Consider the following 26854-nt stretch of genomic DNA (forward strand, 5'->3'; position numbering starts at 1 on the left):
GCATCCTGACTATGGGCATAAAAATAGCAGATCTGACTGAATGAAACGCACGAACGCAACCTGAAAACAGCCCCTCTGGTCACTTAGAGTTCATGCATGCGTGGTGCTCTCAAAGGATGCCAGGGGTGTATGGAGAGGCGGATAATCTGTTGCTATGATATTATGGCTGCCGTAGCCTAGTACTGCGACTGTGGCACCGTTCACCATTGCTGCCGGAGTGAACGCCACCGCGGAGTAAATGATCTGAAGCTTAAGGGAGTCAGAACCCTGTCAATTCTTTCGATCACACCGGATCTCGTAGATCCCGTCATAGGACTACCCTTTCAGGTGGCGCCATGAAAACACTTCTTATCTCTATCGACATACATCTATAGGGACACTGTGCAGGCCGTTTTACACCATTAAACCTCATTCTCTGTCATTATCGCACGTCTGTCTTTACCAGGAAAAGCGCGTCTTTGCAAGACACATCACGGAGACAAGGACGCTCTCGGTACGGTCTAGGCCTACTGAGGCGGAGCCCCTCTCTTTTTGTTACATTTCTATTGCCCTGATCCACATCAGAGCATTTGTGGAGGGGAAAACAACAACCTTACTGAGCTGAATCTCGTTATTGGTTGACCGCAATAACTTATATTTTTATTTTTACAACACCTTGAGTATGCGGGCTCCGTTTAAACACCGGCCATCGATGCGGGTTGGCGCGTTCGAGGCTGTTTGTCACCGCGCCAGTGTGTCTTGATACGAGACATGTTGTTCCCTTTTCTTTGTACAATAATAGGAGGAGCTAGAAATGATATATAACGACCCGGGGTTCCTCTTCTTTTTTTTTTCTTCAAGCGCATACCACTTCCCCACACAGCATTCTCTTTCTTTTGCTCATACCACTACCTCTCCTTTCTACAGCATCAACACTCTTCTCTCTCCTCTCTCCCCACAAATATAACAATGGCTCCCATTACTCGTCTCGCTGTCCTCGCGATGCTTGCCTCCGCAGCATTCGTCAATGCTGTCCCAGTCCTCGCACCCGTGGAGCCTTCGGGTGCCGTGCCCGCTTTGGCGGCCAGTGATGCCTTTGCCTCAGCCCCCGAGACGTCCAGTCCTGTTCTGGAGAAGCGTGCTGTTGCCACCGTCATCACTAAGTGCACTAAGCCAGGCACTATTGCCATCACCTTTGACGATGGTCCATCGGATTTCACCAACGGTCTTCTTGATATCTTGAAGAAAAAGGGTGTCAAAACAACCTTCTTCTTGAACGGTGTCAACTATGGCAATATCACTGACCGCGCAGACGTTGTCAAGAGGGCTTACAAGGAGGGACATCAGATTGCATCCCACACCTGGAGCCACCAAGACTTGGCCACCCTTACCACAAGCCAAATTAAAACCGAGATGAAGAAACGTAAGTGGGGTTCTTTTGATGTGTGAGGAGACTTGTGTCCGTGCACCGTCTCTTATCCGTGCAAGAGCTTAGAAGGAAACGGTTGCACAAAAAAAGAAAACAAAGTGTTTCTTCTGTGAGTGTGCCATGGAAACCATCTTTAAAGCAAGCCCTGATCATCTCTCCCTCATTCATACGTGATCAACGTTTTTTATAGTCGATGACGCGGTCAAGAAGATCATCGGCGTGCGCCCTGTGTTCATGCGCCCTCCCTATGGTAGCGTGAATGACCAGGTCCTCAGTGTCTTGGGATCGCAAGGCTACAAGGTTGTTACCTGGGATAAGGACACCGAGGACTGGAAGCGTAAGTTGGAGTATTTTCTGAAGATGTTCAGTGATTTGTTTGAAAATGGTGCTTACTGCTTACTGACATTGCTTCTTCATTCTTTACGATAATTAGACCCTACCGACGTCGCTAAGAGCTTGAAGGTTTACACAAAGATTTTCGGCACTGCTGGCGAGGTCAAGAAGGCCGGTCACATCGTCCTTGAGCACGACACCCACGAGTTGACAGCACTGTCGCTGGCTCCCCAGGCCATCGACCTGGCCATCAGCAAGGGCTTCAAGGTTGTCCCCGTTGGTACCTGCTTGGGTGTCTCCAGCAGCGCCTGGTACAGGAAATAAATATCGACTCTTGAATCGATTTGCCAGCTCTAGAATCATTTTCTGCTTCAACAGAAGCTGGGATTCATGAACGTATTTAATTAGTACATCTATTCCATAATCATCGCAACCTCCTTTTACAAACATTCGTAGTTCAGTGCGAACTCTCTCCTCTCTTCACATGGTATAAAATAGCCCAAGGGCAATAAAATACTATATCCGTATAATATTACCGTTCCTCTTTTTGACGCGACGTAGTTTTTCGTGTTCAATCCCCTTAAATGTGTCTCCGAACTATGGCCTTCAGGCACCAGGAGCTCGGCAATCAAAATCAAAGAAGACGGGGCGGGGGGAACCACACTGATTGACTGTTGCGCTAATAAGTTTCGAAGAAGACCATAGCCTGACTTTTTTTTTTGGGACATGGTCATATGTCGAGTCAACGCTCTCAACTTTGCACCATACGGGGATAGCATCGTCCACTCATGCTCATGCTCAATACTATTATACATGTAATGACATGGCCGCTTGTTGCTATTCGTCGCTCTATATAGCTAAAGAGAGAGAGAAAGAGAGAAAGAAAGAAAGAGAAAGAGAGCATTCTGTTTTTTCCAACTTTGCATGGAATGAACATTTCTCTTTCTCTTCATTCCCAATTCATTCATTCATCATCCTCATTCCTCAATCAGTACTGTCCCTTCACTCTCAGGACTCCCGCAAAATTTCTATCGTAACACAAAACTCGGCTTCGCCCAAATTGCTTCCACCCTCCCGCCCTTCCATCCCCCCCTCCTCAACGCACCCACCTCAGGAAATTCATCGGCATCATGGGCAAGAAAGCAAAGCAAGATATTCCCTTGCATAAGGTCATTATGGTCGGCTCTGGAGGTGTCGGAAAGTCCGCCTTGACACTTCAGTACATGTACGGCGACTTTGTGGAAGAATACGATCCCACCAAGGCGGACTCATATCGGAAAAAGATCTCGCTCGACAGCCACTCGTGTCAGATCGATATCTTGGATACCGCAGGCCAGGAGGAATACGCTGCTGTGAGTAACACTTTGTGGAACAGACAATGAAAATGGAAGGTTAGCAGGTTATGACTGTGTCTGGAACCTGCTTTTCTCATTAACTCTCTCTTTTTTTTTGTTTGTCATAGATCCGCGATAATTACTATCGGTCAGGGGAGGGATTCCTTTGCGTATTCTCGATATGTGAGTACGAGTCCTTTGTGCACACACAAGAGTTCAGAGACCAAATTGCTCGAGTCCTCGACGACGACAAGGTACATCACTCAGTCTCATTCCTTTTTTCATTTATTTATTTAATTATTATTGCATGTCTGCTGACCAACTAACTCAACTGTTCATATTAAAATAGGTGCCATTTATCCTCGTCGGCAACAAGGCAGATTTGGGACAACTCCGTAGGGTGAATGCAGCAGAGGCCACAGAAAGGGCTGCGGGATGGGGCTGTCATTACATGGAAACATCTGCCAAGACTAGACAGAACGTAGAAGAGGTCTACACGCTTTTGTTGAGACAGATCCAGGAGCGTAAACTCGGCAGCAAGGATCGCGATCGAAAGAGGAAGAAGAGAAAGTGTGTTATCCTCTGAAGAGGCACTAGGACCATTAACACCATATCAGTCCAACAGAAAACTATTCACAACCTTCAGGTCCGAAGGAGCATTCGAAAAAAAAAAAAAAAAAAAAAAAAAAAAGAGGTGGGAACGCACGGCCGCGACAATATAGACTACACATATACTTAGCACCATAATCTAATCCTGGAGCCGTTATATACCATAAATATCATTTATTAATAGCTCGACAATGCTATATTTGATGCTCAGTTATGAGCAAAAAGTGCTGGATCATTGTAGAAGATTGAGTGCCTTTAAATCGCCTGTTTCCCAAGTAGCCGTACCAATGCACCGCATACATCCTGACGCTGCATTGGTACTAATGGTACGGGATACTTAACATGAGCGCGTCCGTTGCAACCAGTAGCGGAGAGCAGAAGAACGGATATATTGCACTATGGTGTCGCTTCTGTATAGCTGCGGTTCTCTAAGAGTTGACGCCGTTGCTGTACTAAACCTCAGGTCCACAGTCATTTCATGCGGTACTAAAGTATAACTTCATCGTTAGATGGATGCGGATGGATGAGAGTAAGACGGCTTTGCCCCATAAGCCTTCAGTGTAGCCCCAATGGTGAGCTGTTTATTGCTTATGTACACTCATACGACCATGCATTTCATCGGTCGGGTTCATTTAATTCTTACCCGTATAAGTTCGCGACGTGACGAGAAACGACGACCAAACGCGGTGGTGGTCGGTGCGTAGCGTATAGGTTCGCATTCACCTGCTTGTATTCCATTTTGTATCCGCACGTACACACACACGCAAGCATGCAAACGGACTGTATTATTGAAAAGGGGAAAAAAAAGCATATGTTCACACGCCTTGCCTAGCCCCTCCACAATGCCATTGTTACTTTTTTTTTTTTTTTTGCTGTGCTTCAAGTGGGAGATGAGTGTTTGTGAATCGCATCGCAAATGAATCAGCATCATCTCATCCGTTTCATTCGTCCCGATCACCGATCCGTAATTTTGTCCGACGATAATATCATGCCCTGAAGCTATCAGGGTACCTATCTTGGTACGTTAGTGGCACGAAATCGATTTATGTGCACCATTTGCTAAGAGGAGAGTGAGTTATTTTACATAACTCTCCCCCCCCATTTCCGCATAAACACATGCAGCTCGGGCCGATATTGATTCACTTTTTGCTTGCTGTGTGTACCAGCAATTGTCTTTATTTTTTTTTATGGATGTCTAACCAAGTTCAACTACTACGTACTCTTTTTTTTTTTGTTTTCTTGCAAAATGCGCGTGGAAGTCAGTGGTGACCCATGCTTCATAAGGCCATGTACCCTTGAGGTAGTATTTATGTATACCGGGCTCGCACAGCCATGTGCGTATTGTCCAATTGCCATGCAGCTTTGCTTTTCGATGCGGTTTGTGTTTTTCTCTACTCATTTTATTGATGTGTCCTCGATAAGTGGTACAAAAAAAAAAAAAAGTTGACAGTCGCAGTCAAAACCCCGTGCTGCTGATCCCTGTTCTTCCCAGTTCCAGAATCGATTCCGCATTCATCGAGATATGATCAGGAGCCCGAATTTCGAGCTTTGGTCGTAGTGATCAAAGCTTTCAAAAACTTTTGCAGTTGATGTATAGCAGTTTGAATTATCGATGGTATAGTGAATAAACATGGGAGTAAACTATATAACGCCCGTAGATTTCCAGCAGATTTAGAATGAAGGAGAGAAGAAGTGTGCAGAGCGGGAAAGGGGGGAAGGGATTGGATCCAAGGTCCTATTGCAGGTTTAATGAAGTGCACCGGATCGAGCAGGGTGTGGGGAAGGGACAATAGCGAGGAAAGGGTCCAGGACGGAATGGTCAGGGCACTGTAGGAGTACAAAGATTGACTGCTGGATCCTTGAGCTGGGTGGTCAGAGCAGCGTGGAGGAGGGAAACGATTGCATGTTAGGTTGTCAGAACGAGGATAATATCTTAATAATGGTTGTTACCGCTCATGCATGATTCATCCAACGAGAGATCAGGTTGCTTTGCGTATTGTGTGTGTACATGTACGTTCATGGCGTTAAAGTCTCCATAAAAAAACAAGAGGAAGTATTAATAAATCAAGGCAAAAACTGAGCGAGCGACTATCACTACGTCCGATATTATTTACCAAGATGGGCGAGAGAGTCTGGGAGGGGGAGGTGGACGAAATATACAAACCAGTAATAGTAGAGATCGGCTATGGCGCCCAAAAGCAAGCGGAAGGGCGCACGCTCTTGGTCAAATCAGCCTACGAAACCATCGAATATGGTTCATGGTCATGAGTATGAACCTTCAAGTTTTGGTCCGCATGTCTAAACCGTAGGATAAATGTGTGGCGCTTTGAGACCCACGCTCCTTCAAGTATGTAAGCGCGGATAGCGGCCCAATAATTGGCCGAACTGGGAAGAATGAAGACGCCCATGTCGAATGATGCATCGGCATTTTTTTTTTTTGTACTGTATGAATTTTGGATCGTCTTTATTTTGAATTGTTTTTAGTGCTGTTTTCTTCCATAGATATTGTCCGTACAACAGCGTCACTGCATCTCATCTGCATGGACTCCTCGACTTGGTAGGGGTGCGAAAAAAAGAAGAGATATCCAGGTTGACATCGATCGTGAGGACAAAGTAGATATGCGTTAAGATCTTATGGATAAGCGCGAAAAAATAAAAAAGATAGTGATCAGAATGCGAGTTTTTAGGTATCTAGCGCGTCTTAAGAAGGCCATCTTGACTTGGGTGTAATGATGTCTTGAGTTATTTGTATGACAAGAATTAAAATAAAAACAATGCAGAGCGACTTTTGTGGCGAAGGGATGAAAGAGCTCATGCAAGACCGGATAGTTGAGTTCAAGCCTTTGGAAAAAAGAATTAGCTGGGTAATGATAGAGTGGCCTAGGCTTTTATTATGCTTTCTTGCATCGCTCTTTTACGCTACATCCCTAAACAGAAAGATACACTCGAGCTGTATAGCACAGGATGGGTTGGGGAAGTACACGATCCATCACGACAGATTATCAATCTAGCGTCGACTTCTAAAAAGAAGACGCACTCTCGAAAGGCAAGCAGAACTACAAAACTGTACATACGAGTGTATATGAAGCAGGAGATGCTTCCCGATTATGGCAAAGGCAAGATGTAATTTATCGCATTGTAATTATTTGCAGTCAAAATATCCGGTACTGCATACAAATGTATGGAACAAGATTACTTTAACGTTCATTGCCTTGCCTGCAGTATATAGGAGCAGGATCTCAGACAATCTGGGCAATCCTTATGGTCTTTACGGTTCTTGATAGAAATGTTACCTCCGCATACAAATTCCTTGCCACGAATGAAGCATAGCTTGAATAGAGGAAGTCGTCGCTCACCTCGCAACGGCTTCATGAATTTTGGAGACGTAAAAGCCGACATCTTTTTTTTCAGTCTACTGGATGATTAAGGTCTCAGAAAAGTGGAAGCATCCGCATATGACAATAGCCCCCAACTTCCATATCTACTAGCACACCGGTCCACGTTGTTCTTATATATGTGAAACGTTGCGCCCAGTTGCCCTGCTTCTGAATGTTGGGTGTGAGCATTCACAAGCATAATTAAAGAGATCGGCGTCTGGTCGATAACTTTCTTTTTTTATTTTTTGTACCCTCATCCATATTTTTGCCGACGGATGACTGTTGGAAATGATACCGAACTTTGCGGATCCAGTGCCCTTCTCATGTCTATTGTTTAAGAAGAGTTTTGAGAGATCCGGTGGTGATCATCTATGGGGTAATCGTTCGTCCAAACTTCCAGACAGCTTAACAAGATCGGTCGGTGGTCGCCATGTGTGCTTCGTCTTTTTTTTTTTTACAAAACCATGAAAACAAATATGCGAGCAATGTGGACGGATAGTTTCCACCAAACAATTACGACAGCGATACCTTTGTGTGCGCTAGAGAGCGCAACGAAAAAAAAAGATGGTTAACGTCGTTTAGTGAACTAGTCGACCTTATGTCAACAATGAACCTGAGAGACTAAGAGGCTGGACTTTCTTTCTCTCTCTTTTGCGCGCGCGCGTTCTTTTGCGTCGTTTCTGTCGCTCCCCCTGATACAACCTTTCTTTCTGCAAGCTGCATGAACGCATTCCGGAAACACTCGGGATTTTAGAATAAGAAATTGTGAAGAGTCATCATGAACATGCAAACTTTGTTTGAAAACATACAGATTTTTATAATGAGTTCAAATAAAAGAAAGAGTGAATTTAAAGGTGCGCACAACCAAATCCTGCAACTCACGGTGCGAGAGTGCTGCGAGGTCCCTTGTTCTCTAGCGCGATACAAGATCCGTAATGACATTTTAATAGTAGTATAATAATAATTGATGAGTATGCAATACACAAGGCAAATTGTCGTGGTAAACGAAAGGAGCGGCCCAGATCATAGCTTAACACAGTGTTTCTATATCCTTCATCTAGTCCAGAAAAACATATGCGGGATGATAATGGACGTCTGACATTAAAGAAGGTACAAACCCTTTGTTCTCTGTCGACCCTAAGACAGAGGGCCTGTTAGCCATGCAGCCAGCAATAGCGCAGCTCTCTCTTCTAGATCTGGACTTCGCGTACTGCTCTCGGCTGTTGAAAAAGAGGCGACTGTTTAATACTGCTCTCGTACATTCATCTGGGCAATGCGAATGAAGAACCCTTCTGACATCCGATATCCCATATCCTTTGCTTGTATACACGATCAGTTTGCCCTCGTGTAGGCTAGCTGAAGTGTGCAATGCAAGGACTTGACTAAAGGAAAGATGGGTTGAGGTGAAGGTCCAAGAGCAGATCCTTCTACTTTATCAATCTTGTCATCACGGTTCCGGTTGTTTTTTTTTTTTTTTTTTTTTTTTTTTTTGGTTTACCCAATGAAGAAGGTGCCCACGATTTGAACCTGACTCCCCCTCAACTTTAATTGGTTGGCGTGGTTGATCATGAACCGCAGACGCCGCCCACCTTTCTATGGCTGATTGGTGCCATCCAGGTATTAAGATGAATGACAGTAATTCTAAGTGGATGGTAAGTGGTGCGTTCGTGGGCGTGAAAGCATACAGATATTATCGCCGAAAATGACTGCACTACACTGCTTTTTCGGTCGTGGACTACTGATGCAATTAAAAAATGCTACTCTGCTTCTCCATCTTTGTTGATAATCTTTTGGAAGCCTAGACCTTTAAATAATTCGATGAAGGGACACGTTTTTTTCTGCGTGGACGTGAATGTGGATGCGGATATGGATATGGATGAGAATAGTGTTACTGATCAAGCCCACAGCAGCGGAATAAACTCGACCTTGAAACTGGCATTGCAAGGGATTGTCAATGAATCCAGCGCAGTAGGTCTAGTCGCGCTTTTTCTCACACTCCACCAACTAGTGAGGCCACTGACCAATCGCGTACAAGGGAGGACTCTTGGTTCAATTGTTGATCTGCAATTCATTTCATGTATTTTAATATTCAATTTCTTGCCAACTTCGCCACAGCAGCTCTCTCCTTTATTCCTTTATAGTTCAACTAATTGCAGCCACAACATCTCCATATGGCAGGCCCACACGCACTTTCTTTCTTTTTTTATTTTTATTTACTTTATACAGTATTTGACTAACAACTCGTCATTCTCACACTTTCAATGCCGAGGCGGAAGACTTATTATATGACTTTCAAAACTTCCTTTTGGCAGCCCATTTGAAACCAATGGCCTGTCACCCGGCCAGGACGTCATCGCCCATTTCGACTTTGGCCCATTTGAAAGAGTACCGAGGATCTGTCTTGCGATCGTGCGGTACTCCAGCAGGAATATGGTGGATCGGGCCATCGGCATAAACACGATCAAGAGGTGTTAAATTGCGGAGCACCTATTAAGCAATAAGCGCTCGAGGATTTCTTTCTTCCTTTCTTTTTGTTTTACTGAGCGTTGACCAATCCTGGTTTAGCGACAACAGAGCTGCATGCAGTCTTTATGTGCGTGTGCGTTTTAGTTACGTTCATGGAACGGAGTAAAAGGACGGGAGGAAAAGGAGACTCGACAGAAAAGGAAAGGAACAAGCACACAAGTCCCCACCTCGCCCTTGAACGCTCGGAGTTTTACTCTATACGTGCCGTTGTTCTCTTCCTTGACCTTAAATTCATCCAATGAACAAGGCGTTTATTTATTCAATCCGTAGCTTTCCTCTTGTTTTGTTTCTGATTGCGCGGGTTGTTTTCCCTTTTTTTTTCTTTCTCTCAAGAGTCTGGTCCAGTCTGATCTTCTCTCTCCAAAAGCCCATACGGCCATTCAGATGGTCGTTTATTTCAGGCCATACAGTGAGATGGACAATCAGTCGTCCAAAGCCCGTGGACGGTAAGACCAAGCACAATCGTGCCACGAAATACGCATTTTCTTAAAGAAAGAGAAAGCAGCAAACGAGACAAAGCAAAGGAGGACAGGATCATGAACGTTTCTAATAAAGACTGTCACAACTTTATAGAATGGAGAAATTCGGACCAGACCTTACTGAATCTGGAATGCCGCCGTGAAGCAACAATAGAAATGTATATATATTTATACATATCAGATTTCAATTAAAGTCCTTTGAAGGGCAGGTATCTTCTGTACAAAATAATGGTCGTTGTCACTCTATGGAGTCATGAATCTCGCATATCTCTCTGGAGGTACACTAACAAGAGGAGCAAACAAATAAACAAGCACGGTAGAGCGTAAGCAACCGTGTCGCAGTTCATACCACTCATCGGGTTCAACAACAGACAAAATGTAGGTCAACCCTGTCGATCTTGGGCAACATTGTTTCCTCACCCCTTATTCCCTATTAAAAAAAAAAAAGGCCATTGGATCGATGGAGCGCAAGGTATCCATTTTGGGTAGATACTTGCAAGTTCATGAGTCCATCGGATGAATCTTGGGTCCCCACAACCCAGGCCTGTTATGCTTGGCTGGCGATCCAACTGGGGTCGGGTCGGTGTTTTGTATAGTTGTCATTAGATTTGTGCAAGGATGTTGAGTGCCAAACAATCTGAGCGCTGTTACAGCCCCACGTCGTCCAAGAACACGGTAACGCTCTGAAGCGAGAGGGGAGGGGTTGTATTTATGGTGCAGAATTAGGCGATTGTGATCGATCAAAGATGAAAGAAAAGAATAAATGTATGTAATGGGGATGGAATCGGTGTTGTACCATAAACAGGGCGTGGAAGAATTATGACTTAACGGTCAGCGAGCAATAGCGACATCGGCATCAACAAACCAGAGCTGTTCAGGCGTTTACAAAAAAAGATGCTTTGCCTGGCGGAATCAATCGAGTCCTTTTGGAGAACAGTGTTTTTGTCTGATGGTCAGTCATAAACTTTAACTGGTCGTCGTCTCAGATGCAGATGCCAGGGCCAGGGTCAGGGTACATATGAAAAAAGCACAGTGGGTGAGAGTGAGGAAAGGAAGAGCTCCAGGAATTGGTTCCTTTATAGATAAAGCGGTTGGATTTTGGTGTGCTTGTCATTGGTGCTGTTTAGCTATCTAGTCGCACACAATAGTCCATTTACATGTAGCAACAGAACGTGGTCGATGCTTCTTTTCATACTTTGTTGTTTGTGCAGGAATGATTCTTGATGGTCGCTGGGATTGTTTGTTTTCTAAATCTGTTACTACCACCACTACTACTCTACTACTACTGCTGCTGCTGCCGCTATCGGTGCTGATGATGCTGTTAATATATTACGCCGCTTTGTTTGCAGACACCAGACATTCTCTCTCGCTCATTCTCTCCCATCATATTTTTGCTGGAGAGGCTTTATTTCGTCCCATCGCTCAAATAACTATAGCACGCGGTCGATTGTTTGTGTTTGTGCGTGTGCGTATGATGCGCAAATACATCTTCATAATATGGCGCCGGACAGTCTGGCACCCGCGGGGAAAACGGAGCAGAGCGCAGACGCAGGTTTCTCTCTCCTTTTTTTTTTTTTTTTTTTTTTTTTTTTATTTATTTTGTTTATTTTATTTTTTGAACTACGTTAAAATGAAAGAACTTTAAGCATAAAGCTGTTCTGACCGAGGGAAAGAGAGAGGGTGAGTGTGAGTGGTGGGTGAGTGAGCGCAGACAGGCAAACAGGCAGACAGCTGGAGAAGAGCAAGCTCTGTCTGGCTTCGGACTGTTGGTGGATCTCGCTCTGGATCCCACTGGCTTTCTTCCTTTTTCTTTCTCCCCTCCAACTCGTTCATCCTTCGTCACCTTCGCCTCTATTCAACAAGGTATTCATTCATTAGCACTCTTTCAATTGAATGTTCAATAACAGGAAGACTACTCACCCAGATTTATCTGTCGCGGTTACATAGGACTCTTCTCTTTGTAGGTCATTCAAATATAAAGGGCAGGGTGGTTGACCACCCCTCTCCCCACCGACCTCGGACTCGTTCTCTCCCTCTCTCTTCCTCTCTCTCGCTCTCGCCTTCACCCTCTGTTTTATATATCACTTTGGTTGCTTGTCATTGTATGAAGGTCTCTTCCTTCCACCACTCTGCAACCAACACAGCCATTTGTCCCTCACTCTCCCCCACTTCCCCCCTCCTCCTCCCTCTTCTTTTTCGTCTCCACCCATTCACCTCCTCACCCACTTTCCTTCCTTTCGATCCATCGAACACTCTACGTTACTCCCTCTGCAGCATTTTATCCAGCATCATCGGCCGCTCTCGCCGTTCACATCCACACGTAGGTCCCTTCCCTCCCTCCCCTTCCACTCACTCAATGAATTCGCATCTCTCTCTCTTTCTCTCCCCCCCCTCTCTCTCCCCCCTGGATCGACAAACATGACAAACATAAAAAAATTCGTCTACAACCTTACAGCCACTTTACATATGACATTACGATCGACCATGATCGTCAACCTGAGGAGTATACTATCCCCTCTCCCCTTCCCCCCTCATACACACATACACTTCACATATGTATGAGAACAATACGTGTACACACATCCAACAAGGCGTCCATATAAAGCATACAGCCACCGCCACCACCACGCACAAACGCACAGATAGCGTCTGGACTGTGGTATTTCCATGGTACTCCTTTGACTGCATGACCAGCGCGCGTGTGGTATCAATAGCAACGTTGCCTTTTACCATTCAGAAAATGCGTTTTTGTTTAAATGCTTGCATGCAATGCCACTGGGATATATCAAAACCAGATCACTGGGAATGAACACACAGAGACAGAGCTGAAGGACAAAGGACGAAAAGAGTCGATAGAGCCAGGAGCAGGCAAAGACGACACGCTTCTCGTGGATGGAGACAGACACTCGACAGCAGCGGATCCCCCGACGGACCCACAAGGGTGGAGGTCCACTGGATGGACCAAGAAAAGACTAGAAACAGACCACAGGACAACTCTGGTTGGCTGGCTCGGCAGCTCCGTCCGCACTTCTCGACGTATACACTTCTCATATTCTCCTATTCTAAGACCCCCGTTCTTGAACCCAATTCCCTCTTTTCTTCCTCCATTCCTCGTCTCATTCTCATTGTCTCCTTTCATTCTCATCGCAATCTCACATACACTCATACGCCGCAGTCCCCGCCATCTCCCACTTCTCCTCCCGCTGCCACGCCTTACGATCCGTTGATTACATCGCTGGAAACTAACGCCTTTTTCATATCATTTTTATATGTACGTTCTGCGGACACAGTTGTTCGTTTACGCCACCATCTGTCATTCGTTGTAATATTTCCACAGGAAACATACAAAAAAAGGTACTGCCCGTTACCACATCTGGCACTTTTACATGAGACTCTTCGGTTGCACTGTTAATATTAATGTCCCGATCTAGACTACAGATCGTCCCGTTCCCCCCGCTTCCCCAGTAATATTTGTTCATTTCGACGTTCTGCGCGAAAACCCCTTTTGCCTTTGTGCAACCCATTAAGTGTCGTGCATATCGTTAGTTTTTTTTTCTTCTCTTTCTTATAATTCATTCTCTGTCCGACCACACCACATCTCATCTCGATCGCGACTCCAGAGGTGCCTTTGTGGACGTGTCTTGTCCTTGCTTTGTCTTACAAGCGATATTGAACCGTCGGTTTATCATATTTTGCGTCCTGGTTCCAATTGAGCTGTAAAAGGCACGCTCTAATGCAAACAAAGAAACAACAAAGTCAATGCTGAATAGAGCCTTGATTCTGGACCAATTTTTTATTTATTTTTTTCTCGTCTCCATCGGCCATTGTCCTGTGCGAGAGGGCATTCATCCCGATCTGACAAAGAAGACTCGATCTTTGCACCCCATTCTGAAATGTCCTCCCTTATTCTGTTTCTCAAAAAAAAAAAAAAGGCTGTGCGTGCGAGTGTTTGTTTGCGAGGAGTAGAAAGCAAGGGGAGGGGAAGAGACGGTCGAGAATCTGAAAGACCAGTCCTTTTTTCTTGTGGGCGTCCTTTCGAGAATGAAGGTAGCTAAACACAGCGACTTTATTACTCATGCCTATTCATTCTTTGTAACCTGACTCGTAAGCACAAATAAGGAACAAAAGTGAAAAAGGCGAATCAATCGTCGTTCTTATCTTGCCTATCTTACTTATTCTTGGACCAACTCATTGAATCGAGCCAGTACAGTCCGCACGACATCATTGCCCCACCCACCCTGTCCTTCGCCCAGAACATTGCCGATCCTGCGACAAATCTCACAGCTGGCAACCATCGCCCCTCTTTCTTCCTTCTTCCCCCCTTTGCACCCTTCACTCATCCTCACTCCTCTTCTTCCTCTTTACTCTCTCTACTCCTTCCTTCGCTCTATCAATAATCTATCTCAACGTCTTCGTTATACCCCTCCTTTTTACCTCCATTTTTTTCCATTTACCATTTTCTATTTTCAATACCTCATAATAAATGCCTTCTAATACGATTGTTGCCACCAAACATATACCATCTCCAGATCAAGACGATATGGCACATTCGGTCCGTACACATTCACCATCCCCGGTCATGACCACGAATAACAAGCCTCTGTCGCCCGCCGGCGTCTCGCCTACCCCTTCCAATTCGTCAAATACTGTCGCACCCTCCGGCAAGGATCTCGATCGGCCTGAAGATAATCTGAATCACCGACGTGTTCATTCAAATAGTGACCATCAACAGCAACCACCGTCGCCTCCATATCCTCGACGCTCGCCCGGATCTGGGCATAGTGCACATAACTCGTATAGTGAGCCGAATCTGCGTTTAGATGAGCAACGCCCTCCGTACTACGCCCCAACACCTGGACAGGAACAAGCACCATGGCCACAGCAGCGCGGCAGAGATGCTCGGGATACTCGAGATGACATTGACGTCCGGGATAACAAAGACGTCAGGGACGGGGACTACATGGGCCCCCGCGAGCGATATCCGGCCTTAAGGTACGTCCTGAAATGTATATACAAAGACGTGTGTATGATTAGGCAATTGGTTGTGCAGTAGCGGAACGCTTTTTGACGTCCCTGCGGCCATTGGTGTAATTGTCCGGCCCCTCTCTTTTGTCGGTCCGATGTTTCTGTTTCTCGTTCCCTCTCAAACTATCCATCTATCCACAACACACCACAACCCTACTTGTGTCCATAGCACATGTCATATGCCATCTTCGCCCTATGCGTTCATACGTGGGACATGCATATCTATAACCTGTTTGTCGGCGCACGATAGCGTCCTCAATCCGTCCTTGGTATTGTGCATGCATTGACATGTCCTCTTCTCTTCATGTTTGTGAACAACAACATGCTTAGTCCATACAATCACCACGACCCCTCATACTACAACGGAGGCTCTTCCATCTGGCCACGACCGCAGTCTCCTCCCCCCAGCCAGGGCGCCTACAAACACCTGTCCTTCACTCGCCACGGAGCGGGCCTGCGAGCCAGGTCACCCCCACCCCCACAACAGCCCTACTCCTCTCGTCCACCACACTCGGACCCTTCTCCTCAGAGATCATATCCTATGCCCCCACATCAGGCTATGCCACCCTCGCCATTGGAACCCACGCCACGATCCCATCGCTCGCCCGAATCTTATCAGGCCAAGCGCCACCGCCTCGAATCGGACTCGGATGGATACTCGGACCAAGAGGGCAGACACCGTCAGGCTCAGGGTCATGACCTCAAGTCACCTCGGGATAGAGATCATAACCGGGAACTTTACCATCCCAGCTCATATCATGGATACGGTGATTCCTCCAGAGATTACCATACAATGTCTGCATATCCAGGATCCACCAACCTCGAGGGTCTTCCAGCATTGGCACCACGACCCCCTCGGTATGTCATGGAGGATGACCTAGGGCCGGGTAGTGACTATCATGGGGGACCCTACCATCATCATCAAAGCCAGCACCATATGCAGCAACATTCATCACAGAACCAGACGAAGAAGGAAAATGCAGAGCCATTCAAGATCCAATCCGCCCGCGGCACTCCCAAGGGACCGCTTCCGATCGATGTGCAGATCAGTCTGCTGAGTAGCGTCCTCAAGCATGATCCTTTCAATTGCGCTATCCGCAAGACTACGCAGGCATGGGAGTTGATCTCGAGAGAACAAGGTATCAGAGCGAGGACGTGCTCCCGACGTTTCGATAACATCATCCAGGCAAGCATTGCGGGACGTGATCGACCTGTCGGAACCGAGGAGCAGCAGGCGACCAAGAAGAAGTTGCTGGAACAGCTTTTCGAAATGATGAACCAACCCCAGGCACTTAAAAGGATGCAGAAGAAGCGTCGGTATCGCTCCGAGGATACGGACAGGCGTCTGTTGATGGAAACCATTCGCCTGAATCCATTCGCTCAGAGAGTAGGCCAGGTGGCCAAGGCTTGGGAAGATGTACGAGATGCCCTGAACATGAAAGTCCACGCCCGACAGTGCATTCGGCGAGTGAACCGAATGGTAAAGCCGTATCAACTACGTGAGCGTATGTACAAGGGCAACATTCCCGATGAGATGAAAGAGGCCAACGATGACCTTGTGAAACAGGTCATCCAGCTGATGCGCGTAGCTGGACAGGGCGGATCACTCGATGATGCTTGCAACTCGAACGACGATGACAGTGCCTCTTGCATGTCCGACTCTGAAGACCAGGAGGATGGCTATATGGATTCGAAGCGACAGGACAATGCTCAGGAGGATGACGAGCTTGAGGAGGATGAGGACGAGGAGATGCAACCTCGTAGCGAGTCTGAGTATCGAACTGCGCACAAGCATCAAGAAAATGATGTCAAACGCAGCGTCACTTCACCGATCTCGCCTTCAGCTCCTACTGCGACTTCGCCTTCGACATTGCCTACAACTCCATCACTCTCAGCATCCGCTTCTGGACCTTCTTCGACATCAGCCCCAGCGACTCCTGCCAAGAGAGGCCGACCCCGCAATCCCGTGTCGACCTCACAGTCCAATCGACCTTCCAGCCATAGCTCTACGGACAGAGCCAGAGGCAATGCGTTAGGAGACAATACGAAAGGTGCACAAGTGCCCCATCGAGGCTGGGACGGCGAAGCTTCCGAATCTAAGGGCTCATTGTCTCTGTCGAACGTCAGTCCCGAGGATAAGGTCGCCATGCAGTCGGCACAGCTCTCATCCCCTCTTTCGCTTTATCCCTCATCCGCCCAGGGTCACGCACGCCACTATTCTCAGAGCGATTATGCTGAATCCGGCGACTATAGGAGGCCTATTAAGCATGCGCGAACCAACAGCAGAGGTATTCATGACGGTGCAGACATGGGTCGTCCTGATAGAGCAAGACCCATGTCGCCTAGCGGTGGCCGTCAAGGCCCTGCACATGCTTACCACGGTCGCGAAAAAGAAGAAGCTGGATACAGATATGGATTCCATGGTAGCCGAGGTCCTGCTGTGGACTCGCATGGTCGCCCTATCCAGCCGTCACCACACGAATCGGACTTGATGGGGCCATCTACACCGACGGGTCAGCAATACCGAGAGGTGATGAGTGAGCTGCACATTATGCGAGAATACCTTGCACAGATGGATGAACACCGGCGAGTGGAGATGGAGCAGCAGGGATCGATGATGTACATGATCGAGAAGCTGCAGCATCAGATCCAGCAGCAGCAGCAGCAACTATCTCAGCTACAACATCAAGTCCGATATGGGTACACAGGAACACAGCTACCATTATCTCATTCACCACACCATTCTCACCAGCAGCAGCAGCATCCGCAGGGAGCTCAGGGATCAGCGCCGGCCTCTGGAGGACCCCCCTCGGGCGGTCGGTATCCCTCACATACAAGCGAACATCCCGGGTCAGTTCCGAAGGCTGTAGAAGGACATTCTGTGGATCGGCAGGGACCAGAAGGGGTACACCACTACAGCCGCTCGGATCCTCACTTTGCTCCACGCGATCGTGATCTTCGCTAGCAGATGTATACTCGTGGTTTTGGTATCACATTTGCTCTCCCCTCCCCCTCCCCGCCACCATTTTCTTTCAATCCGTTATTACTTTTGCCTGCGTGCCTGCGTGCTGTTCTAAAATTTTTGTTTCCTGTTTCCTGTTTCCTGTTTCCTATTTCCCGTTACCTGCTTGTTTGTTACTTTGTTTTCTTTGCTGTGCTTGGTTCTTCCAGTTCATAGAACGTTTATTATACTTATTATCTCTTCCTGATGTTCTATACCAACTCACAAAGAGAAAAGAGAAAAAAGAGAAGAAGAGGAGAAAAGAAGAAAAGAAGAAAGAAGAAAGAAGAAAACAGATAGTAATATTTTATTTTATTGCATATACCGAGGAGGGCTATTTGAAAGGAAGTTCTCACTCATATTTTTAAACCCTCCCAACTCTCCCATTTTTGCCCTGTACATTACACAATAAAGATAAATAAAAAATAGAAAAAAGGTATTGAATTGGCGTGTGTGCGTGCGAGTATAGATCGTTGAAGTGGTGGCAATCATGCCATTCCGGTGTCGTCACTGCTGTTGGTAACCTGGAGGCAATTGGGCGAACCAACTCAAGTTTAAAGATAAGGATATGACGAGGGGCAGTAAGAGAAGTGAGGAAGGTAAGGTGGAGTGGGAGGCGAAGGAGGAGGACCGGGGATAGAAGGAGGAAGAGGGGCAGACCAATGCTGTGGAGGGGCGGTAAAGGATTAGAATGATATTGATTGAATGACGAGGGAAGGAAAAGAAAGAAAGAAGGGGAGAGAGGCATTGGCAATTGAGGCACCCATTAGTGTAGATGTACAACAAGCATGCCACGCATTATTCAAACAAACAAACAAACACACACACGCACATCGACACACGGACGGAAGAGTAGCTTGGTTTCCCTACCCTTAGTCTACCCGGAGAGGGGAGACAAGACAGGAACCAAAGAGAGACAGAGACAAAAGAGAGAGAGCTGTCTGTCCGACTGTTTTTTTTTTGTACCTCGTAAGTTGGACTTGTGTTTTTTTTTTTTACCACTCCTCCTCCTTCGCTTTTTTTTCTGCTCCCCCTCCCCCCCCTCTTCTCCTCTTCTTCCACCCTCTGCTGGGTAGATGCATCAACCCGCTGTCTGCCTTCTTTTCTTTTTCTCCACTCGTCTTTGTCTGCTTGAACTGTTGATTCACTTTGTTCTGCCCGTGTATATATCACTTCATACCTCACCATACCACACCACACCACATCACACCACACCACCAACAATCCCATACCATTGCCACTATCCATTACCATTGCTAGTGCCATAGCCATAGCCATAGCCCCATCTTGACCTCCCTCTGCCTCACTTGCCTGCCCAGCTACTTCTACTCCTCTCCCTGTCCCTGCTCTTCTGCACCAACCCTCCACTCTCCTCCGCTTTCCTCTCCCTTGTTCCTGGACCGCCAAAAGGTTTCCCACTAAGCCTGCTTCCCCCCCGCAGATCCACTCATTCGCCATGGCAAAGAAAAAGACCACCACTACCCGCAAGACTAGGCAGTCGGCCTACCCACAACGCAGCAGTAGCACCACCCATAGCAACAACAACAGCAAGGCTCCCTCCAATGCCTCTTCGCCCTCACCCCAGCCGTTGGACTCTCTCCAGGGTGGTCGCAAGAAGGCACTACCCAGGCGGTCACCCTCCCAGGACGATCCCTCCAAGGGGATCGTCTTCTCCTTCCGAATCCAAAAAGACCCTGCGCTCTCCATTGCTGTCGACATTCGAAGCTACGATCAACAGTTTGGCCCACCAGAGGACTCTGAAGCAACTTCAAGCTCCCAGGCCGACGCAACTGCAACCCTGGCAACAGTGGCGTTATCTTATGTCAATGTCAACTCAGGCAGCAGCAGCAGCAGCAGCAGTAGCTCACGCTCCAGCTTTTCCGGACCCTCGTCGTCGTCGTCGTCGTCGTCGTCGCCATCATCCTCAGAGCTCAGGATGGCAGGGGAACGATGGTCAAGCGACCCGTCATCGTACAGGAGTAGCAACGTCTATGACCACAGCCGGAACCTCCTTATTCTTCATTCCCGCAAGCCCTTGACGCCAACGGGAGCTTCAGCGCCCGAACACTCAACAGGCTTCCATCCATATCGACCACAACGTTCGTCGACTTCCAGCTCTATGTCCTCTTCGTTCTCCTCGATATCATCGTCATCTTCATCTTCATCGTTCCCAACGACGCCTGCATTGACTGATTCCAGTTCATCATCATCATCATCATCGTCGTCGTCTGTTTTGTCCTCCCCTGCAAGCTCGCCAAGTTCACCAACATCCTTCGAACTCCCTGTGTCTGTATCATCCGGTTTGACCAAGGAAGATCCATGTGTGATCGATCCGTTGCCATTATCGTTGCCGTTGCCATTGGATGGCATTGGGGCCCAATCAAGCCGGTTCCTGAGTGTCCGGGGATTGGGAGGTGCAAACAAGGGTCGGAGAATGCAAGTTATCCTGGTCAAATAAAAATATCTTTATTTTTTTGCGTTCACACACACACACCCACCCACAAGCACCCGTGCCATGCGTGCAATTTTTTTTTTAACATCCAATCTGTGGCCGACTTGTGTGAAGATGCGAAGACACTAAACAAGAACAACGGTCAATTATATATATGCTGGTTTTTTTTTTCTTCGCTCCATGGATACCTGTTGCTGCCAAACAACATAAACCCCTTTTGTTCGTTGGTTGTGAGCTCTAACTGCTGTCTCAGTCCAACAGACCGATGTTCTGATGGGCACGTGTAACGCCACCAACATGGCAACACTGAGCCCTCCCTCCCCCTTTTCCCCGTCACGAAAGACTCCCTAAGCTGTATACGCCAGGGCTATTGGCATTTTGAAGAAGCATGCCATAGCAAATAAATATGGCCATAGCCATTAAATACGGCATGGGATTTTTTTTTTTTTAAGATGGTAATGTGGCGGATGGAGGGGGCGTGTGTAAATGTGTATTAAGGAAGTTTCAAACTGTGTTTTCAATCTTTTGCAGGTACGCATTTTAGATGCGCGTTTGTGAAATAAACCGGCAATGCTGCCGCAAATGCGTCACCCGCCGTTGACGCATATCAATGATCATGTGTACGCATTTTGTGTTTTTGCGCGCAACTACTCTCTCAACCATCACCCGCCCTAACAGATGAACAGACAAGTGCACTGCGAATCCCTCTCACCACCACCACCGTCTTCTGATGCTGGACGAGACCTCGATCAACCCTCCATTGTCTCTGCTTCGACATCCCGAAAAGACACGTCGAAGTCAACCGCATCCAAGGACCGATTTACAAAAGAAGACTTTGACCGCGTTCTCTCCTGGCTCGAACATAAGCCCAACTTTGACTTACTCCACAGAACTTCAGGACGGACGTCTGTTGGGAAGCCATCAGGGACAGCATCAAGCGGGTATGCTACACTGGCAGCATTAGTTTCGCGGCATAGCAAAGGACGCCTGAACCTGACAGCGAGGGCAATGCGGGAGCGGTTCCAGCGGCACAAAAACAAATACAAATCAGTCAAGGATCTATCGTCACGTACTGGCTTTGAGGTGACAGACGAGGACCGGAAGAATGGTATTTACACAATGACGGGCAAGCTCGAAAGCCTGTGTGCTTGCTATCAGAGGATGGACAACTTGTTTGGACAGAAGCCGAACGTCCCCCCGTTGGTGGAGTTGACCAGGAGAAGGAATAACAGGAGTCGGGGCCTTCCTGATGCCGTCGTCGAGGACCAGGGCGTCATCGCTCTTGATAACTCTTTCATCGACAACGACAACGACAACAGCAACGACGATGGTAACAATAGCAATGACGACGTTAATAGCGACTTGGAAAATAACGAACCCAGCAGCGAAGATAATGAAGAACCTAGTATCAACCCAACTGATGTCTATAACCTCGATGACACCCTCGATGACATCCAAGTTTCAGCCTTCACCGACAATGCAGACCAAGGTCTCTTGAGTGAGCCTGGTATTGACGGAGCGTCTGCCGCTGCAGATCCCCCACCTGCGCTGCAAGTGGGTAAATCTCGCCCATCAAAACGACAAGCATTGGATACAGAGTCAAACGTTTCTAGCAAGAAGTCCAGGGTCACAGACACGCGCAAGGCTCCACCCAAGGTGGATCATGGCCCCTCTCGGAATACACGGAATGGATTCACCACTGCTTACCTGGATTCATCGACCTCTAAGCTTGAAGGTACTGAGGACTGGATCGTTGTTTGTTAGTGTCTGCATATTGTTTTCTAATCTTTTTTTTTTTTTTTGGCGCACTGAAAGAAATCGAGGAAAAGAAACTGGAGCAAGAGAAAGTCAGTGATGCGAGACGGATGAAACTCGATCAAAAGCGTGTTGCGTTGGAAGAACGAAGGATCGCACTGGAGAAGGAGCAGGCAGAAAAACAACGGGAGGCAGAGAAGGAGCTCTTGGGAATCAGGCTTAAATGGGAGAGAGAGAGTGAGGAGAAAAGGATCGAACTGGAGGAGAAGAAGTTGTTGTGGGAGAAAGAAAAACTGAAGGCAGAATCGGACTTTAAGTTCATGATGCAGAAGGCTATGTTGGTGCAGTCAGCCATGAGCAACGGGTTCAAACTGGAGGATATCAAGGCCATCATGGCCATTATTAAGGACAAGTAGCTGGAATAAATTGTCTTTATAACTAGGTTCAACAGTACTCCTCGCTGACGGTTGGGTTCGAGGGTAGTCTAGTTCTCTTCAATATCTCTCTAAAGTTGTTGGCGTCTCTTGGTACATCAATGTTTTCGTCAGCTCTATCCACAGCTTCATCCTCCAGAAACATTTCCTCCCATGCATCACCTCTGACTGACATCGAGGCTTTTACGACCCGCTTGGTGTAAAGAATAATCATCCCCACTGCAAGACCAGCGAGCGCCTGTTTACTCATCACAGATGAGCCATTTCCAGCACCGCCAAAACGAGCCAGAGCTATCGCGATCTGCCAGGCAGGGTGGAGCTGCGCACATCTAGAATTGTTCGAAAAAACAGGGTGGGCCCTCGAGTAGCCTCACAAGAGCGGCAAAGCCTTGCCTCATAGTCCTGAATGTTGACTGAAACTCGTCGCTGTTGAGCGTTGGAAACTTTTCGAAAATGACCATCTCGATGTCGCCTAGTACGGTCGTCCATGAAGCGAGACAACGAGATGAATGTGTATAGAGTCATTAATTCTTCTGCTTCCTCATGGTCGTCTTTATCGTCAGTCGAAAAATATCGTTCTTTCCAGGTAGCGAAGTTGTTGTTTTTTGCGCTCGGAGATGTAAGGCATGGTGAAAAATAAAGGGCATGGAAATAGTAAAAATCACCGCCGCACTCCGTATTTTTGAAAATACAGGGACGTATTTTGCTACACACCTCCCCTCAGGTTGGTGTATTTCTATCATACGCGTTGTCACCAAATGTGAACCTATTTCAACGTACGCATTTGGAAATGCACATCAAAAAATTACTGAGTTTGAAACCCTGTGTGCGGTACGCCTGCGCGTACGAGGGATTTGATTCTAAAGAGTTTAAGCTCTTGATGTGAGGAGAGAGAGAGAGAGGGAGAAAGAGGAAGAAAAACACATGCAAGAACGCATTCCATCTTTGCAACACAATCCCTCATCTGCTACCTTCATACACCTTCATACACACATCTTTGTTTTACTACAAACTACTCGCCCTCCCGAACTATTAATTGCCCCCAAGGATACGGCTCAGCAAACGTCTGCATTCAGTCACGACCCACGTTCAGCCTTCATCCTTCATCATCGTTGAAAAAGACGACGGAAATCACCAAACCCTCTCAAAGTCAAGACAGGACAGCGACAGCAACTCGGAAGAAAGAATCAGAATGACGATGGCGCATGCTCCAACACAACAATGGGAGAATGAAATCCTGGGCCTTTTTGCGAACCGCGACAACCACGAGAAGGCCTTTACGAACATGGTGGAGTCCTGTAAGCTGAAGAAAAATTATGGGAGTCTTTTTTTTTTTTTGTTTCTCAAACAACCGGAAATGTGTTCCTTTAAGTCATTGATGAATGCGATACCAGGCGACAGCGATAACGAATGATTCTGGGGTGCTGACGGCGGACGTTTCTTTTTTGGCTCTCCACCCACGCCTCGTATACATATTGAACGCTTTTTTTTTTTTATTTCTCTTTCGCTTTTTAGATAACGGACTTGTTCAGAAGCTGACTTACTTTGTGGAGCAGAATAAGCATCTGGAGACAACTGCCCAGACATCAAAGGATCAGCATGATAAGATGGCTCGTCAGGTCACTGTCCTACGCGAACAAGGGTAAAAAAAAAAAAGGACAAGCACCCTCCTTTGGGGAGGAACTTTTTTCTTTAATGTTCATGGGATTTTGGATATCCTTTTTTTCGACAGAATGCTTAGCATACTGAAAACCTGCGTCTAATTTTTTTTTTAAAAAAACCCCCTTTTGATGAATGGGTTGGATAGGAGCCCCATGAACCAGAAGCGAAGTGCGGAGCTCGAGGCTCAGATTGCGAGTTTGAAGGATGAGCGAGCAGAGCTGTACAAGACCCAGGGAACGAATGCTCAACGATTGTTGGATTTGAATGATATCTTGCGAGCCAAGGATCAGACGCTTGCTCAGAACAAGGAAGAGTATGTTTTTTATTTTATTTTTCGCTATGCTATGCTTCGCGACTGCGGCGCAAGTTGTCAATCCCGATCCTATACCCAAGTTTTTGCTCTATTAATGTATTGCTTAACGCGTTTCTTTTTTTCTTCTTTTTTTTTGCGACCGTTATGTGTTCCAGTATCCGAACATTGACAGAGACGAACCACACGTTGGCGCGCAAGACCCAGGAACTGCTGGATCTCGTGAACGAAAAGAACATCACGATCCAGGTGATCCAGGACGAACTCACGACTCTGCAACTGGAGATGGGAAAACTCGACGAACGACAGCGTGATCTGGAAAGAGAGAACGCGCAGCTGTTGCAGCGATGGCTCAAGAAGATGAATGAGGAGGCTGATAGGATGAATGCTGCGAACGTGTTCTTGGAGAATGAGCAGCAGGAGGCAGTAGCAGCAGCGACGGCAGCGGCACAGTCTCCACCGAGCACGCGGTCGCTCCGAAGTGCGGGACCGGATTCACCGACGCAGTCAAGTTGGCGGGGAGGATCTTCGATCTTTTCTATTATCCCGCAGATATCCTCTAGGAAGATTGTACGTCCTCAGCGGATATCTGATCGTGTTTGGAGAGGGGGGAGGCTTCAAGTGGGATATATGAGACTCGGAAGATATTTGATCGCCTAATCACTGTTTATTTTTTGATTTTATTATTATTATTATCATTTATGTAGACTGCACACGAGTCAGAGGTGAATACGGTTGCGATGTCGAACGGAGGATCGATGTTTGCGACGGGATCGAATGATAAGAAGATCAAGATCTGGGACATCAAGACTGGATCGCTCAAATCGACGTTGACAGGGTGTTTACAGGCTGTGATGTGTGTGTCGTTCAATGCGTCCGATGAGCTGTTACTTGGAGCATCGAATGATAATGCAGCACGACTGTGGCATTTGGGTACTGGACGACCTAGAGTAAGGATGCACATGGACACTATTGGCGTGTACTATCTCTGGTTTTTTCTTTTCTTTTTCGAAGCGAATTGACGTTGCTGTTGCACTTTTTTTTTTTTTCGTCTTCTTGTTCTATTGAATAGCATACGTTGACGGGACATATTGGAAAGGTGTTTTCGGCACGGTTCAACCCGGACTCGAGCAAGGTTGTTTCTGGAAGTCATGATCGAACGATTAAAGTGTGGGACCTTCAAAAGGGATACTGTAAGTTGGACGACACCTGCTGCTATTTACTCCCATATAGCCAAGATGGTTTTCAGTCCTTGACTATTTTTTTTAATGTATCTCTTTTTTTTTATTAGGTATTCGTACGATGTTTACGTTTGCGAGCGTGAACGATGTATGCCTTTTGGACTTTGATGGGGCAACAATCGCAAGTGGACATTTGGACAACAACTTGCGGTTCTGGGACGCGAGATCGGGTAACTGTGTGAAGGAAGTGACTGGGATTCATCTGGGCCAGATCACGTCCGTGTGTCCGTCCTCGGATGGGACACAGATTTTGACGAACTCGAGGGATAACACGTTGAGGATTTTGGACGTGAGAACCTATGAGACCTTATCGGTGCTCCATGCGGATGGTTACAAGACTGGAACGAATTGGACGAAGGCTTGCTTCAGGTAATGATAAGGAAGAAAAAAATACACAAGAGAAATGACGACGACGGCGACGACGACGAAAACAAGAACATGGATGTCTCTGTTTTGCCGTGTTTGGCAGTTGGTCTTTGGTTGTTGTTGTTGTTTTTAACGCGTTGGAAAAAACTGACGTGGGTTTGCTTCTTTATTCTTTCATTATCCTGCCTGAAATTAGTCCCGATGGTCAGTATGTGGTGTCTGGATCTGCGGATGGAACGCTGTACTATTGGTCGACACGCGATGGTGCGGTGGAGAAGACGACGAAGGAACAGAATGGACCGATTGTTGGAGTCGCGTGGGCGAACAGCTCAGTCGTGAGTGCTGAGAAGGACAAGACGGTCGTCATCTGGGGAACCACAGCACGCCGTCCTACTGTCTATGAAAAGTAATTTCTCCTTCCCCCTCTTCATTTCGACGCCCTAATAAAATTAATTAAATTGAAAAATACCTATTTTGAATGAATGATCAATTGGATTCTGGGCCGCGGAGGAATTCATGATGTTTTGCGTTTCGCGTTTTTT

At 46.9% G+C, this 26854-nt stretch overlaps 10 protein-coding genes across 10 annotated transcripts; 6 read left to right on the plus strand and 4 right to left on the minus strand.

The window, feature by feature from the left end:
• The first annotated feature begins 844 nt into the window (after nt 1–844).
• Nucleotides 845–2265, plus strand: BC939DRAFT_457370 (polysaccharide deacetylase). Its single transcript, XM_051556467.1, has 3 exons — nt 845–1402; nt 1599–1745; nt 1842–2265. Exons 1-3 carry the CDS (start codon nt 949–951, stop codon nt 2063–2065), a joined length of 825 nt encoding a protein of 274 aa, XP_051410326.1. The 5' UTR covers nt 845–948; the 3' UTR covers nt 2066–2265.
• A 345-nt stretch (nt 2266–2610) lies between these two features.
• On the plus strand, nt 2611–3759 carry BC939DRAFT_457372 (small GTPase superfamily). The gene is made up of 3 exons (XM_051556468.1): nt 2611–3093; nt 3204–3329; nt 3425–3759. Exons 1-3 carry the CDS (start codon nt 2872–2874, stop codon nt 3659–3661), a joined length of 585 nt encoding a protein of 194 aa, XP_051410327.1. The 5' UTR covers nt 2611–2871; the 3' UTR covers nt 3662–3759.
• A 4185-nt stretch (nt 3760–7944) lies between these two features.
• BC939DRAFT_457378 (uncharacterized protein) lies at nt 7945–8522 on the minus strand (the record flags this gene model as incomplete). The annotated part of the gene is made up of 1 exon (XM_051556469.1): nt 7945–8522. A coding segment is annotated over one exon (366 nt), but the record flags the coding sequence as incomplete, so codon positions are not given.
• Nucleotides 8523–11676: 3154 nt separating this feature from the next.
• On the minus strand, nt 11677–12363 carry BC939DRAFT_457386 (uncharacterized protein). The gene is made up of 3 exons (XM_051556470.1): nt 12341–12363; nt 12014–12026; nt 11677–11929 (listed from the first exon to the last, which is right to left on the minus strand). Exon 3 carries the CDS (start codon nt 11897–11899, stop codon nt 11708–11710), a length of 192 nt encoding a protein of 63 aa, XP_051410329.1. The 5' UTR covers nt 11900–11929; nt 12014–12026; nt 12341–12363; the 3' UTR covers nt 11677–11707.
• Nucleotides 12364–14549: 2186 nt separating this feature from the next.
• Nucleotides 14550–18056, plus strand: BC939DRAFT_478803 (uncharacterized protein; the record flags this gene model as incomplete). Its single annotated transcript, XM_051558799.1, has 2 exons — nt 14550–15058; nt 15422–18056. 2 exons carry the CDS (start codon nt 14550–14552, stop codon nt 18054–18056), a joined length of 3144 nt encoding a protein of 1047 aa, XP_051410330.1.
• Nucleotides 18057–19548: 1492 nt separating this feature from the next.
• BC939DRAFT_504906 (uncharacterized protein) lies at nt 19549–20550 on the plus strand (the record flags this gene model as incomplete). Its single annotated transcript, XM_051560582.1, has 1 exon — nt 19549–20550. One exon carries the CDS (start codon nt 19549–19551, stop codon nt 20548–20550), a length of 1002 nt encoding a protein of 333 aa, XP_051410331.1.
• Nucleotides 20551–21222: 672 nt separating this feature from the next.
• Nucleotides 21223–22715, plus strand: BC939DRAFT_504907 (uncharacterized protein; the record flags this gene model as incomplete). The annotated part of the gene is made up of 2 exons (XM_051560583.1): nt 21223–22279; nt 22360–22715. The coding sequence occupies 2 exons, from the start codon at nt 21223–21225 to the stop codon at nt 22713–22715; spliced, it is 1413 nt and encodes a 470-aa protein (XP_051410332.1).
• Nucleotides 22716–22719: 4 nt separating this feature from the next.
• Nucleotides 22720–23123, minus strand: BC939DRAFT_457405 (uncharacterized protein). The gene has a single exon (XM_051556471.1). It carries the CDS (start codon nt 22981–22983, stop codon nt 22744–22746), a length of 240 nt encoding a protein of 79 aa, XP_051410333.1. The 5' UTR covers nt 22984–23123; the 3' UTR covers nt 22720–22743.
• A 23-nt stretch (nt 23124–23146) lies between these two features.
• On the minus strand, nt 23147–23500 carry BC939DRAFT_457406 (uncharacterized protein). The gene has a single exon (XM_051556472.1). The coding sequence runs from the start codon at nt 23474–23476 to the stop codon at nt 23258–23260; it is 219 nt and encodes a 72-aa protein (XP_051410334.1). The 5' UTR covers nt 23477–23500; the 3' UTR covers nt 23147–23257.
• Nucleotides 23501–25374: 1874 nt separating this feature from the next.
• BC939DRAFT_229043 (WD40 repeat-containing protein) lies at nt 25375–26831 on the plus strand. The gene is made up of 4 exons (XM_051550848.1): nt 25375–25655; nt 25778–25898; nt 25997–26315; nt 26509–26831. The coding sequence occupies exons 1-4, from the start codon at nt 25446–25448 to the stop codon at nt 26720–26722; spliced, it is 864 nt and encodes a 287-aa protein (XP_051410335.1). The 5' UTR covers nt 25375–25445; the 3' UTR covers nt 26723–26831.
• The last annotated feature ends 23 nt before the right edge of the window (nt 26832–26854 follow it).

Source organism: Gamsiella multidivaricata (assembly GCF_025024155.1).
Source record: "Gamsiella multidivaricata strain RSA 2152 chromosome Unknown BC939scaffold_50, whole genome shotgun sequence".
In the NCBI taxonomy this organism is placed as follows: domain Eukaryota; kingdom Fungi; phylum Mortierellomycota; class Mortierellomycetes; order Mortierellales; family Mortierellaceae; genus Gamsiella; species Gamsiella multidivaricata.

Excerpts from the sequence above, each read along its gene's own strand:
- BC939DRAFT_457370 (XM_051556467.1), top strand. The coding sequence starts at position 949 with ATGGCTCCCATTACTCGTCTCGCTGTCCTCGCGATGCTTGCCTCCGCA. Across the intron at positions 1,403-1,598 it reads TAAAACCGAGATGAAGAAAC|TCGATGACGCGGTCAAGAAG; the intron begins GTAAGTGGGGTT and ends CGTTTTTTATAG. Across the intron at positions 1,746-1,841 it reads GGACACCGAGGACTGGAAGC|ACCCTACCGACGTCGCTAAG; the intron begins GTAAGTTGGAGT and ends TACGATAATTAG.
- BC939DRAFT_457372 (XM_051556468.1), top strand. The coding sequence starts at position 2,872 with ATGGGCAAGAAAGCAAAGCAAGATATTCCCTTGCATAAGGTCATTATG. Across the intron at positions 3,094-3,203 it reads GCCAGGAGGAATACGCTGCT|ATCCGCGATAATTACTATCG; the intron begins GTGAGTAACACT and ends TGTTTGTCATAG. Across the intron at positions 3,330-3,424 it reads GAGTCCTCGACGACGACAAG|GTGCCATTTATCCTCGTCGG; the intron begins GTACATCACTCA and ends ATATTAAAATAG.
- BC939DRAFT_457386 (XM_051556470.1), bottom strand. The coding sequence starts at position 11,899 with ATGAACGAGTTGGAGGGGAGAAAGAAAAAGGAAGAAAGCCAGTGGGAT.
- BC939DRAFT_457405 (XM_051556471.1), bottom strand. The coding sequence starts at position 22,983 with ATGAGTAAACAGGCGCTCGCTGGTCTTGCAGTGGGGATGATTATTCTT.
- BC939DRAFT_457406 (XM_051556472.1), bottom strand. The coding sequence starts at position 23,476 with ATGATAGAAATACACCAACCTGAGGGGAGGTGTGTAGCAAAATACGTC.
- BC939DRAFT_229043 (XM_051550848.1), top strand. The coding sequence starts at position 25,446 with ATGTCGAACGGAGGATCGATGTTTGCGACGGGATCGAATGATAAGAAG. Across the intron at positions 25,899-25,996 it reads GGACCTTCAAAAGGGATACT|GTATTCGTACGATGTTTACG; the intron begins GTAAGTTGGACG and ends TTTTTTTATTAG. Across the intron at positions 26,316-26,508 it reads TGGACGAAGGCTTGCTTCAG|TCCCGATGGTCAGTATGTGG; the intron begins GTAATGATAAGG and ends GCCTGAAATTAG.